The 14,583-nt window shown below is 45.2% G+C and overlaps 1 protein-coding gene across 1 annotated transcript in view; it reads left to right on the top strand.

The window, feature by feature from the left end:
- LOC126248019 (uncharacterized) overlaps positions 1–14,583 on the top strand; it is a 910,522-nt gene that overhangs the window by 730,952 nt on the left and 164,987 nt on the right. Inside the window, exon 6 of the mRNA XM_049948603.1 lies at positions 8,718–8,865. Within this exon, the coding sequence (XP_049804560.1) occupies positions 8,718–8,865 (148 nt within the window). The remainder of the gene's footprint in view (positions 1–8,717; positions 8,866–14,583) is intronic.

Below are 14,583 nucleotides of genomic sequence, written 5' to 3'. Positions count from 1 at the left end.
GTAAATAATGTTTATGTTGATCTCCATTCCCATTTTCTGTACAGGTTCCGGAACTCTCGGAACCGAGGTGATGCAAAACATTTTTTGATGTGTGTAATTTTACGACAGCAAAATATCAAATGTATGTACCATCCACCGGCGACAACTAAACCCTTTTAGGGACAGTAATAGCGGACCTAATAGGGGACTCCGAAAATCTGGAGTGTATTACATACTATTGGCACAAATGAAGAAAGGTGCACGGAACGCAAACTGCACACCGACGTCAAGCAGCCCAAAAAATCTGCTATTGCTGAGCATTGCCTTGAAACCAATCTCAAAATGAAATACGGAGATGCAAAAAAACTACAGAACACATACTATTATTGAGACGGTGTATACTAGGAGTCTATCGAAATCCGCCTACGTGAGAACCACATCAACAAGGACAGTGGGATTCAACTTTAATCAAGCATGGACTCTAGCACTGAAAATTCTCCAAACGCAGCGGAAACGTAACACCGAACATGGTGAAGGCATAGTGCAGATTGGGGACTGCCACTCGATTCCCCAGCGCGAGTTCACCCCCCTCCCCGCCCCTCCGCTCCCTCATCGCACCAGGCACATCTCACGGTTCATATACTGGGTGAGAGGAGGGGGAAGACGACCGGTATGTAGATCGTACCGACTGTTCCACGATGTCATCAGCAGAAGTAGCCTGATGACGATGGCACGTAACGCCGTCGAAAATTCGGTCTACAACGATCAATCAATCCGGTTGCTTGCCCGAAAGACGTTCAAAGCGAAATGCAATCAGTTTACAAAGGAGACTACTTATACAACATTCGTGTGACCAATCCTAGGATATTGCTCAAGTGCCTGTGACCCATATCAAATAGGAATAACAGGGGATTTCGAACGTATCCACAGAAGGGCAGCACGAATAGTCAAACGTCAGATGGACCCGTGGGAGAGCGACACTGAGATGCCGAAAAACCTAAACTGGGAGACTGTTGAGGGTAGACGCAAACTATCCTTGGAAAGCCGCATTAGGTGAGGAATCTAGAAATACGAGGGCTATTCGTAAAGTAAGTCCAGATTGGTCGCAAAATGGAAACCACTGTGAAAATCAAAAATGTTTTATTTGCAGCAGTTAGCTACACCTTCCAGCTACTTCTCTACATAGTCGCCGCTCCGACTTAATTTATCGTAGCGTTGTGCCAACTTTCCAATACTCTCGTCATAGAAGACAGCCGCCGTCTGTGCTTCCCGCCAATACTCTACACTGGTCTGCAGCTCGTTGATTGTGCCTAAATGTTGTCTTCACAGCCAGCGGTTCATGTGAGCAGAGGTGAAACACAGGGGCAGCCAGTTACAGGCTGTACTGTGGGTGATCACACACTTCCCATCGAAAACGCTGCAGGAGCATCTTCGGCCGAGAATTGTCTCGAAGAAGGAACAGCATGACAGTTGTGTTATCTGGACTGCATGACATCAAGCACTCATACTTGGCGGTAGACGCCATATCCTAGACATCTTTACGAGCCAAAGAAACTGGTACACCTGCGTAATATCGTGTAGGGCACCCGCGAGCACGCAGAAGTGCCGCAACACGACGTGGCATGGACTCGACTAATGTCTGAAATAGTGCTGGAGGGAACTGACACCATGAATCCTGCAGTGCTGTCCATAAATCCATAAGAGTACGAGGGGGAGGATATCTCTTCTGAACAGCACGTTGCAAGGCTCACAGACATGCTCATTAATGTTCATGTCCGGGGAGTTTGGTGGCCAGCGGAAGTGTTTAAACTCAGAATAGTGTTCCCGGAGCCACTCTGTAGCAATTCTGGCCATGTGGGGTGTCTCATTGTCATGCTGGAACTACCCAAGTCCGTCGTCGAATGCACAATGGACATGAATGGATGCAGTTGATCTGACAGTATACTTACGTACGTGTCACATGTCAGAGTCGTATCTAGGCGTATCAGGGTTCCCATATCACTCCAACTGCACACGCCCCACACCATTACAGAGCTTCCACTAGCTTGATAAGTCTCCTGCTGATATGCAGGGTCCACTGATTCATGAGGTTGTCTCCATACCCGTACACGTCCATCCACTCGACACAATTTGAAACGAGACTAGTCCGACCAGGCAACATGTCTCCAGTCATAAACAGTCCATTGTCGATGTTGACGGACCCAGGAGAGGCCTAAAGCCTTGTGTCGTGCAGTCATCAATGGTACACGAATGGGCCTTCGGCTCCGAAAGCCCGTATCGATGATGTTTCTTTGAACAGTTTGCACGCTGACATTTGTTGATGGCCCAGCATTGAAATCTGCAGTAATTTCCGGAAGGGGTGCACTTCTGAGAAGTTGAACGATTCTCTTCAGTCGTCGTTGGCCCCGTTCATGCGGGATCTATTTCCGGCCGCAGTGATTCGTAGATTTGATATTGTACCGGATTCCTGATATTCACGGTACACTCGTGAAACGGTCGTACTGGAAAATCTCCACTTCATCGCTACCTCGGAGATGCTGTGTCCCATCACTAGTGCGCTGACTATAACAGCTCGTTCAAACTCACTTAAATGTTGATAACCTGACACTGTAGCAGCAGTCACCGATCTAACAAATGCGCCAGACAGTTGTTGTCTTATATATTCGTTGTTGACTGCAACGCCGTATTCTGTCTGTTTACATATCTCTGTATTTGAATATGCATGCCTATACCAGTTTCTTTGGCGCTTCAGTGTAGATGCTGATGTAGATTGGAACACTACGGAGGCAGATAATCATCTTTCCCTCGCTCAGTACGGGAACGGAAAAGGGCAGGTTCAAAATGGTTCAAATGGCTCTGAGCACTATGGGACTTAACTTCTCAGGTCATCAGTCCCCTATAACTTAGAACTACTTAAACCTAACTAACCTAAGGACATCACACACATCCATGCCTGAGGCAGGATTCGAACCTGCGACCGTAGCGGTCGCGCGGTTCCAGACTGTAGCGCCTAGAACCACTCGGCCACTACGGCCGGCAAAAGAGCAGGAAATCGCTAATTCTGGCACTAAGTATCGTCCGCCACGCACTGTAGAGTGACTTGCGGAGCTGGAACGCTGCTTCTCGTCTGTCGTCCCGGAGCTTCCGAAGCGTCGGGCCAAGATCAACTCTCGAGCGCCGCCAGCGCCCACACGCTCTTAGCACCGTCCAGCGAGCGGTACAAATTACGCGGCGCTCCGTAGACTTTCTCGGAAACATTTGAAGGCTGGAAATGACAAACGTTCTAAGTGCCGCATCTCTCATTTGTCAGGAGAATCAAAAAAATGACGTGTCTCTTCTTGTACATAACTAACTCGTCTGAAAAAAATTGAGAAGGTATTCTCATACGACAAAATTATGCTGCCCTCCTCATCACTGCAAAAAATAGTGAGACAAAGTAGAAAAAAATTATTTATTAAGGTCGTAAATGCTATACCTCGAACTGACTGGTTCTAAATGCCGATAAGAAACTTTCGTTTCAAGTTCCATCAATACTGAGGCACTACGTTTCATTTGTGATAATGCAAGTACAGAAGTACAGCAGTAATATTTTAACCAGCATAACTGTAAGCAACAAAAATCTTTGCTCACATCTTTTAAATTTTTTACAAGATAATAACAAAATAAAATTCGAGAGGAAGTCTCCCAGCATTGACTTCTGTTTCTAACACAACACCACTCTTGAGATCAAACGTTGCGAAGTTTACTGTAGAACTGCTTGTGCTGTTGGGGAAGAAATGGCAACATCGTCAACAGGTGTTTCTGTTTCGCAACTGATAAACCTGGCTGGGCTTTTAGATGAAGTACGGCATGGCACACATCATCCATCGTCTTTTCTCTTTTGAATACATTAACATTTTTCCATTCCTCTGTTTTTGAATAACAATTTTCAATAGATGTGTATGAGACACGTTCATCATACTTCATTTGGAGACCTTACACGTCAGCGTCGGCCACAGTGTTTCAGAAACATCTTTAAAATCAAAGAAGTCAGTTGTATGCATTGGAATTACATGTAATGCGTCCATAGTTTTAGATGACTCAGCAAACTCGTGTAAATGTTGCGGAACAGAGCCCTCGCTTAATTTTCTATGCAACTCTTATTATTGAAAAATCTGTCGCAGCTAAAAAATTGTGCAACGAATCAAAAACTGGTGTTTTATCTCTTCAAACCATTCCAGGCTAAATAGAGGAGATCCTGACACATGACACTTGTAACATACAACACCTCCGTCTCGCTAGAGTAACGTGCTCTGGTATTTGGTTGTAACAGATAAGTCGTGAGCATTGTCATTGGAAATGAACGCCAGTTATTTTTCTATCGAGCACTGTCCTTACGCTTGGTCATGGCCTCGTTTAAAAATGGCACTCTGCTGATGAAAATCGCAGGCAAATCCGTAAGTACTTCTCAGTAAATAACACATAATTATTGTTCCAACGGATGCCTTCTATTAGGTGCTGTAAATCTCACCATAACACATTCACCACTACACACGATGTATTGCGCAACATGGCAATTTATGTTGATCAGTAAAGTACACTCGAAAATCATAACGATATCGAACTCAGATTATTACAAAAGAATTGTTCATTTGCGCTACCGCACTCCGATCCGGTCCAAGTCTGTATCAAATTATTAATTTGAATCGCAACTTCTGACGTGACCTGTGCGACCGACCACTGTGGCCACCATCATACAACGTCTTAAAATTGCAATGACTAATACATTTTGCAATCTTTTGAAGCACGACCACACATGCACAACCGTTCACTATGACAGTCGCCACGAGGCTTTTATAAAACATTTCGTAACAATCCGCTAGACCTATAACCGATGCGAGTGTCCACCTTGGCAGTCACCAACCAACTTCTCTGCCTATACAAGATATCTTTTGGCTGGAGAGTTTTAACTAGTCACAGCAAAAGGAACTTTGCGTCACCAACATAACTGGTCGAGCCTCGGTCGACCAGTAGCAAACGAGGACGCTGTTTCGAGGCGAATTGTGACCTCGTATTTGGTCACGCAGACGCCACCGTTGTCTTCTGCCCAGAGTGTAGGTGTGTGCCATATTGCGCCATATTACATTTTACTTGATATCGATTTAATATACACTCTCAGACAGAAAAAAGCGACGCACAACGAAGGAATTACCCGCATGGGACGGAAATCGGTAGATGTGACGTACAGACATGCAAATGATTACAATTTCAGAAAGATTGAATGATTTATTCAAGAGAAAATGGGTCACAAATTGAGCAAGTTAATAACGCGTTGGTGCATCTCTTGCCTTTATGCAAGCAGTTATTCGGCTTAGCATTGATAGTCGTCAGGTGTCCTCCTGACGAATATCGTGCTAAATTCTGCCTTAGATCGTCAAAATTCCTAGCTGGTTGGGGGCCCTCCCCATAGTACTCGAAACGTTTTCAACCGGGGAGAGATGCGGTGACATTGCTGGGCCAAGTAGGGTTTGGCATGCACGAAGACGCGGTCGGCAGGAAAGAACTAACGATCAAGTTTGAACACACTTTATTTAACTAAAACGCCTTCCTGGTGCGCAACAATTTTAAATCGCAAAAACAACAAGAAGCACAACAATTTTTGTGGTGGCAAAAGCCAGATAAGAGTACAAGACAATGAAAAGAAATAATAACCAGAAATACTACTCTACACAATTACAAAGCGGCGTTACGCCCAACAAAATACAACTTTCTACTGAAGGCTATGGAGTGTGTCTACTAGGCTGGGAGGTGTCCTAGCTGTAGGTACACACTGACCATCTGACTCTGCTGGAGTGCTTATAACACTGATTCGGCGGAGTGCTACACGCAATCACATTCCAATTGGTGGATCTCCGTCACATTGCTTTTCACAAAGTAGTGCCGTGTTTATGCGGAAAGTCTGTTGATGTTTACATCCTATGGCGATGTTTTGATCTGAGTGCTCGAAGGGAGGTCGGCATCCCACCTTGCTTCTCTGGTGTGCGGGCCCTCTAACTTATAAGGGGCCGCTACGACACATTAGAAACTCTCGCCGTATGAAAGCAGGCATTGTCTTGCTGAAATGTATGCCCAGGATGGCTTGCCACGAAGGGCACAAAAACGGGGCCTAGAATATCGTTGGAATCTCACTGATTGGAGTAGAATCGTCTTCAGTGATAAGTCTCACTTCGAAATGAGCCGCCATGGCCAGCAAAGACGTTTCTGGTGAGGCTCCAGACAGTGGTGGGATACCAAGTGACTATCACCCACCATACGGCCGAACAGACAGGAGTGATGGTCTGGGATGCCATTTCGTTTCATAGCAGGATCCCTCTGGTTGTTATCTGCAGCGCCCTTGCAGCATAGCGGCATATCGAGGATATGTTATGGCCCATTTTGTTACCCTTCATGGCAAGCCATGCTGGCCTTACGTCTGAGCAAGATAAACCACACTCGCACACAGCAAGGGTTGCTAGAGGTTGTTTTCATGTTTTCCAAACGATACCTGCGCCAGGAAGGTTGCCGGATTTCTCCCCAGTTGAGAACGTTTGGAGCATTATGGGCAGGGCTCTCCATCCAGCTTGGGCTTAATCATCTAACGCGCCAATTTGACAGAATTTGGCACTATTCTATCAATCATTGCCAATCTGAATAACTGTTTGTGTACGTGCCAGAGGTGGACCAACACATTGTTGAGTTGCTCAGTTTGTGAAGGTCTTTCTTTTGAATACATTATCCAGTTTTTGTGAAACTGTGATCACTTGTTTATCTGTACTCATACATCATGTCTACCGTTTTCCGTCCCATTCGGATAATTCATTCATGGTGTGTCGTCTTTTTTGTCTTAGAGTATATAAAAATCTTACCGAGTCTAAGGCTTTAACCTCCGGCTGTAATTCCTTTAGTAAGCAGCAGTGACATACAAAGTGTGTTCGAATTATTTCGAATAAAATAAAATGTATTTCTTCACGCTTGAAGTGAAAGTGAATTTCTTTAGTGGATAATGCGGAAGAAAATAACTCTATATATGTAGTAAAATAATTTATTTCCTGTTATCAAATAAAAGCAAACTACTGTAGCTGATAATCATTAAAAACTATATCGTTCATCTTCAGAATGAATAAAAGTCAGTCTCGTGTTTGTAGGGCGGCGTTGGGGGAGAGGAGGAATCTAGAAAGATAAGTACCGATGTAGTTCATGAGACTAAAGTGAAGCTGTTCCTCTGACTAGATAAAATATTTCATCTGTAGTATACAACTCGAGAACAAAAAAGCACACAAACTACGCAACACACCTACACAGTATTGAATGGAGATAGTTATCGTATATATGATTACAGTGTTACCAAACTGATTTTGTTTGACGTCTACGTTCTACCGAAAAAATATATGGGGCAAGATTTTGTTAGCGACATTTTTGTATGTAATGAATCGTGCTGTGACGGACGAGTGCAGGAATGTTGCTTCAACCTGAATACACTGATGAGCCAAAGCATTACGACAACCTGCTTAATATCTTGTTTGTCGTTCTTTGGAACGAAATAACATCTCCGATTCTGCGCACCACGGATCAGACAGTTTGTTGGTAGGTTTGTGCAGGTATGTGGCATTATATGACTACGCATTGGTCTTGTCATTCGCGTAAATAACGGGCCGCTGATTTGCGTATGCGGTGATGGCACCCGATAGCGACCCATATGGGTTCCATAGGATTTACATCAGGCGAATTTGGTTGCCGAGACATCAACGTGGGTGCACTGTAATGCTCCTCAAACCACTGTAGCACGGTTCTGGCTTCAAGACACGGACAGTTATGCTGCTGAAAGATGACATCGCAGTCGTGGAAGATATCATGCGTGCATGGATGCAGCTGTCAGAATGTCTTCGATTACTACCACAGGTCCTATGCAAGCGCAGAAGAATGTCTTCCTTAGCATAATACTGCTCTCATCGTCCTGCGATCCTGGCGCGCTTCATGTTTCGAGCCGTCGTTCACTTCGATGACGGCGTTTGTGGAGACGAACGTCGACCTAGTGTAGCAAATATGTGGTCCATCCGAAGCGCCGATACATTTCAAATGATCGACGGTCGGATTCCGATGGTCTCGTACCCGCTGCAACCGTAATTGACGATGTCATTGGGTCAACATGTGAACACGTAGGGTTGGTCTGCTGCGGAGCTCCATGTCCAACAACGAACGATCAACGCTCCGAAACACTTGCGTGTGCACCAGCACTGTGCTTTTCGGCAGAGATGCCACAGCTCACCAACTTTCCTACTTGGCAGAGCAGACAAGCCTCCGAACGCCACGTTCTCTGAAGACTAGTGGACGTCCGACCATTTAGTGCCTAGTGGCAGGCACTGTTCTGCCTCATTCCATAGGCGCTCACAACAGTAGCACGTGAAGATTCGACCAGCTTCGCCGTTTCCGAGATACTCGTTCACAGGCTCCGCATAACAATAATCTGCCCCGTGTCAAAGTCGCTTATCTCAATGAATTTCCCTATTTACAGCTTATGTCTTCGCTAGGGTGATCTCCCGTCCGTGTCTGCTCCGCTTACGTACTTTTGTTACCGCCTCACGTGCTCGCACCGCCACCAAGTCAATGTCGCTGTGGGCAGTCGCGATAATGTTTTGGATTATCTGTGTGTGTTTTTGTAAGTTCCTGTTTGTAACACTATTCAGAGAACAGTAGAGTGGAAGGCAATGTGGTGTGTGCAGGCGGAGCGCCGGGACGGTGCCGGACCTGGGCGTTCAGCTTGACGTGTTCGACGAGCAGCGAGAGAGCGACGAGGCGCAGGCCCTGCAGGGGCCTCACGGGGTCGACCTCAACTCCCACCTCGACGTCTTCTACGCCATACTCAGACAGGTAATGTCTCGCAAGCTATTTGCACCGAAGTTCAAAAGCAAATTGATACTACCTATCCGTTTTCCAGATGTGATATAGTAGTTACTGTCTACGGAGATATGCACTCAACAAAAGCGCTTTCAGTCGTTGGGCGAGGCGTCTGGCACCATCGCAACAAGGTTGCCTAAACCTGTCCGATCTCTAGCGTGCCAGCCGGCCGTACACAGCTGTGACTCCAGCAATGTTGGAATGTGCGAACACTGTCGTTCGAGGTAATCGGAAATATCACAATCATACACCTCACTACTCAACTGGACGTCTTTGTTGGTGCCGCTGACACACTCGTCCACCAACTGGGGTACTCAAAGGTGTATGAGATCACGGGATCCTGGGTTCGATTCCCGGCCGGGATGGGGATCTTCTCTGCCCGGGGACTGGGTGTTTGTGTTGGCCTCATCATTTCATCATCCTCATCATCATCATGCGTGACAGTGGCTCGACTGGACTGTGGAAAAAAATTGGATTGTATAAAAACTGGGACATTGTACGGGCGCTAATGACCGCGCGGTTGAGCTCCCCACAAACCAAACATCATTACAGGTGTATGCACGCTGGGGTCCTCGCTACCTGACCGAAGACCGTAAAAAGTAAGGAAGAGCCATCTGTGCGGCATTGCTTGCGCGTTACGAGGCTGATCGTGACAATTTTTTTCGAACACAGCCACGGGTGATGAAACGTTAGCTCATCACTTCGAACCGGAAACAAAACGTCAATCCACGGAGTGGCGCTATACCACTTATCCTCTGAAGAGAAAGATCAAAGTCTCACCCTCAGCCGTCAAAGTAGTGGCGACGGTCTTCTGGCACTCTGAAGGCGTTATTCTGTTTGATGTGCTCCCTCATTGTGTGAAAGTCAACTCGGAAGTGTATTTTGCTATCCTCAGGAAACTTCTCTTTCTCCGTGACAACGCAAGGCCTCACACAAGTCTGACTCACAGAATTTCTTTGTACTGTTCATCCTCATCCACCCTACAACCAGGATCTTGCACCTTCCATCTGTTTGGCTTAATGAAGAATGCACGCTGGGGGAAGCAGTTCGTAGATGATGGGGAGGTTGTTGATGCAACAAGTCGCCGGCTCCGTCGTCGACCAATAGAGTAGCAGCATGCGTAACACCATCGCATTGAACGGAGTTTATGTTGGCAAATAGGGTTTTGTAGCCAGAAGAGTGGGGAATATTATACAGTACTGGAAATAAATAAATGAATAAAAGCAACCTCCTTTCAGAAAAAAATTGTGTTGCATTACTTATTGAACACCCCTCGTATTTTCATCCAACCATTTTAATAGTACCTGATAGAATTCAACTACGCGTTTAAAGAAACAATGCTCTTATCATCAGATTTTTGCCATCAAAGGAGCTTATAAAGAGGTTGCTGTTAGGAGCTTAGTACAGAGGCACTCAATGCGCCAGTGAGTAAGCAGGATAGAGATACAGAATTGAAAATTATTAAGAAAATAACTGTTAAAATGGTTACAATACAGATATCATTAACAAACTACTGCGAAATAATAATAATAATAATAAAAGAAACATGGAAGAAAGTAAAGAAAAAATGAGTTTCTCACTATGCTGTGTTACGGAGGTCTCACAGAAGATAGTGAACATTATTAAGCCCAACGGCTTCGAAGCAGCGAGTATATAAAATACAATACATGTCCTATGAAGCTATGTTTGTTAAACATTTTCGAACAAATACAAAGAACACAAAGACACTTTCAGACTGCGGAATTTTGACAAGTCAACAGTAGCCAATCACTTATATATGAGGCAGGTATACGGTACAGAAGAAAGCTTGGAAATCCTACACATGGAAAAGAACGGAATAAAACTCAGTTTCCTAGAAGAATTATAAATAGCAGTTAACGAGAAGAAATTCAACAACATTCTTTCTGTCCAAATAAATAACAGGTGACCGAGATTTTTAACAGATTTTTAGATTTATTTCATTCCAGCTGAATAGTTGTAAGAATTTAGTAGTCCGCGGAAGTAATAGTTTGGACAGAAGTTTCCACAAATAAAGTCTTTGGAATATGAACACAAGCTGCACATACAAATTGGCACCTAAGGTGTAACAGCTCACAACTACCTCCGGACACCAGGAGAAGCGTCAAGTGGACACTTTCGGTAACCACAACTGGAAAGGAGAACACGGCTAGTTCAAATGGTTCAAATGCCTCTGAGCACTATGGGACTTAACATCTTAGGTCATCAGTCCCCTAGAACTTAGAACTACTTAAACCTAACTAACCTAAGGACATCACACACATCCATGCCCAAGGCAGGATTCGAACCTGCGACAGTAGCAGTCCCGCGGTTCCAGACTGAAGCGCCTAGAAGCGCACGGCCACAGCGGCCGGCCCACGGCTAGTTACGTGACTACGATGTGTGAAGTGGACGACTTTTATGTAATACGAGAACCCGTAGTCCGACGTGTTTTTTTATTTAATGAACGCCAGAAATTGATGGTGAGAGCATTGTCTCTCAAGACGTGTAATTCAATGTATCAAGTGCTATTAAGGTGGTTCAATGCAAATAATTACTGCAGTATAGGAGAAAATTTTACGTGCTGCACAACGTCTTTCCTTTGGCATAGCTATAGAGACATAAAACTCTTGACTCTATTTCTTCTGGAATGGTTCCTGGGGTGTTTGGTCGCACAACGTCATGGGCGAACTCAGTGGAGTTTTGAAGAAAGGAACTCAGTGGATTGGCAAGTATTACCTTCAATATGTCTTTGAGGCAAGCTGGAGTGGGGAGACAAGCGACAAAGCGCTCCCTTCAGAGTCAGGTTACCGTGTTCGACTCCCGCCCAAACGCAAAATTTAATTTTGCTCCAACAGTCTGTCAAGTGTAGAAACATTACGTGTTAATGAGTTAATTTACTGTCAGTCGTATATCTACATAATTTGGACTTTGATGGATGCATTTCTTTAAAAGAAATTGCGTGACAGTTAGTTAAAATATTTTAAACTGAATTGGAGAATTCATTCTACAAGGTATCCCAATCCACAAGTCAAAATTATACGGAAGGTACAGGAACTAAAAATGAATATTTTGGTGTAAGGAAATGAACATTTCTATTGGAATGGAGTCCTGAATTAGTGATGATTGTGAAGCACGTGTTTGTAAACTGCCTACACTTACTTCATAACAACTGTCTGCCGCATCGACTTTGAAAAGTAATACACAGTCACGTATATGTGTCCAAGGTGCTACTTCCCGTTTGCATGCCAACAATGATTGTCAAAGAAGGTACATTACTCTTTACAAGATTGTTCACACAGTACAATTTGATAGAAAATTGTCTCATCTGGGACACTTTCAGCTGTACTTATAGATTTTAGTGTTTTATTACACCACCTTCAGCCCTCGAAATACAGTGAATATACTTATGTCATAACTGTAAAAATGCGTTATCAAGGTATCTGTAGGTACTCTTAAAACTTATCATTACATAAATTACTCATGGTTATTTACAGTGATCCACTCATTTCGCCTAAGCTTGATTGCTCTTACCTCTTAATACATGTGTGTCGTAGTGGCTCTGAGCACTATGGGACTCAACTGCTGTGGTCATAAGTCCCCTAGAACTTAGAACTACTTAAACCTAACTAACCTAAGGACAGCACACAACACCCAGCCACACGAGGCAGAGAAAATCCCTGACCCCGCCGGGAATCGAACCCGGGAACCCGGGCGTGGGAAGCGAGAACGCTACCGCACGGTGTGTCGTAGTCCGTCAGATTTAAGTGCAATATAAATAAATATGATTTACTATAGACACTATCCGTAGCTCCTTTCTTTTGTTATGGTTTCAACACGTTGTTAGTCACACATACATACGGAAAATGAAATTGGGTTTGAGTTAATGATATTATTATATGCTCAGTTTTTAGAGTAACTGTAGATACCTTGATACTGCATTTTGTACAGTCATGACAAAGGTATTTTACTGTATTCAGGGGTCTAAATATGGTGTCATGAAACACCGAAATCTATGGAAAAATTAGACTGCTACATAAAAGATGTATGTACGGAGACATGCCCGATTGCTAAGAACACAGTGTTGATGAGTGGCAGTTTCATAAACAACGTTTTTTTCTTTTTTTTTTGGTTTTAGGGCGCAAAACTGCTATGGTCATTAGCGCCCGGTCCGTGACTTAGGAAACAGTAAAAACCGAAAATGGAAACCAGCAGCAATGGCAACGAAAGTCATAAAATTGGAGAAACTAAAAGCAGAAGGAAGGCTTAAAAATCCACTACAGAAAGGGGTTGGTTGTCCCCAAAAAAAGCTTCAAATGACTGACGTCATTTCACTGGCACTAATAAACTCGAGAACGCGATCGGCCGAGCGCGTGTCATCTGCTAAAATGGACGATATATCATGCGACAGCTGTAGACGGGCGCGTAACGGAGTAAAACAGGGGCACTCAATTAAAAGGTGTCTTACCGTCCACAGCTGAGAGCAGTGGGGACAGAGTGGGGGAGGATAGCCGCTTAAAAGATGTCGATGGCTAAAAAGACAGTGCCCTATCCGGAGTCTAGTTAAAATTACCTCCTCCCGACGACGCGTTCGGGAGGAAGAGATCCAAGCACAAGGAAGAGCTTTCACGTCCCGCAATTTATTATGGGGAAGTGTCGACCAATGTGCGTGCCATAAAAAACCAACACGACGACATAAAACGCTCCGTAGATCGGCGAAGGGAATCGATTGAATAGCTGGCCGAAGAAGAGAGACGGCAGCCTTGGCTGCTATATCGGCCGCCTCATTTCCACAGATACCAACGTGTCCCGGGAGCTAGAGGAACGCCACCGAGACGCCCCCCAGGTGGAGCAAGCGCAGACAGTCCTGAATCCGGTGGACCAGAGGGTGCACAGGGTAAAGAGCTTGGAGACTGAGGAGAGAGCTGAGAGAATCCGAGCAGATAACGTACTGTATCCGCTGATGGCGGCGGATGTAGTGGACAGCCTGGAGAACAGAGTAAAGCTCCGCAGTATAAACCGAACACTGGTCGGGAAGCCGAAAGTGATTTGGGGTGTCGCCAACAATATAGGCACTCCCTACACCTAACGATGTTTTCGAGCCATCGGTGTAAATAAATGTGGCTTCCGTCATTTGTGCACATAGAGCAGCAAATGCTCGACGATAAACAAGTGAAGGGGTACCATCCTTGGGAAATCGACAAAGGTCACGGAGCAGGCAGATCCGGGGACGGAGCCAAGGCGGTGCTGTACCCCAAGTTGTCAAGAAGGTTTTAGGAAAGCGGAAGGAAAGAGAAAGGAGCAGTTGACGGAAGCGGACTCCCGGTGGTAGTAGGGAGGAGGGGCGGCCTGCATACCCTACATCAAAGGAGGCGTCGAAAAAAATGTCCCGGGATGGATTAGCAGGCATGGAAGACAGATGGCTAGCATAACGACTCAGAAGGACTGCTCGCCGATTGGACAGCGGAGGTTCAGCAGTCTCAGCATAAAGGCTTTCCACAGTGCTGGTGTAAAAAGCTCCAGACACTAAACGTAATCCACGGTGGTGGATAGAGTCGAGACGCCGAAGAATAGACGGCCGAGCAGAGGAGTAGACTATGCTTCCATAGTCCAATTTCGAGCGCACTAAGGCGCGATAGAGGCGGAGAAGGACCACTCGGTCCGCTCCCCAGGAGGTACCATTCAGGACACGGA

Source organism: Schistocerca nitens, chromosome 3 (genome assembly GCF_023898315.1).
Source record: "Schistocerca nitens isolate TAMUIC-IGC-003100 chromosome 3, iqSchNite1.1, whole genome shotgun sequence".
Lineage (NCBI taxonomy): Eukaryota > Metazoa > Arthropoda > Insecta > Orthoptera > Acrididae > Schistocerca > Schistocerca nitens.
This window is presented reverse-complemented; position numbering and strand designations above follow the sequence as displayed.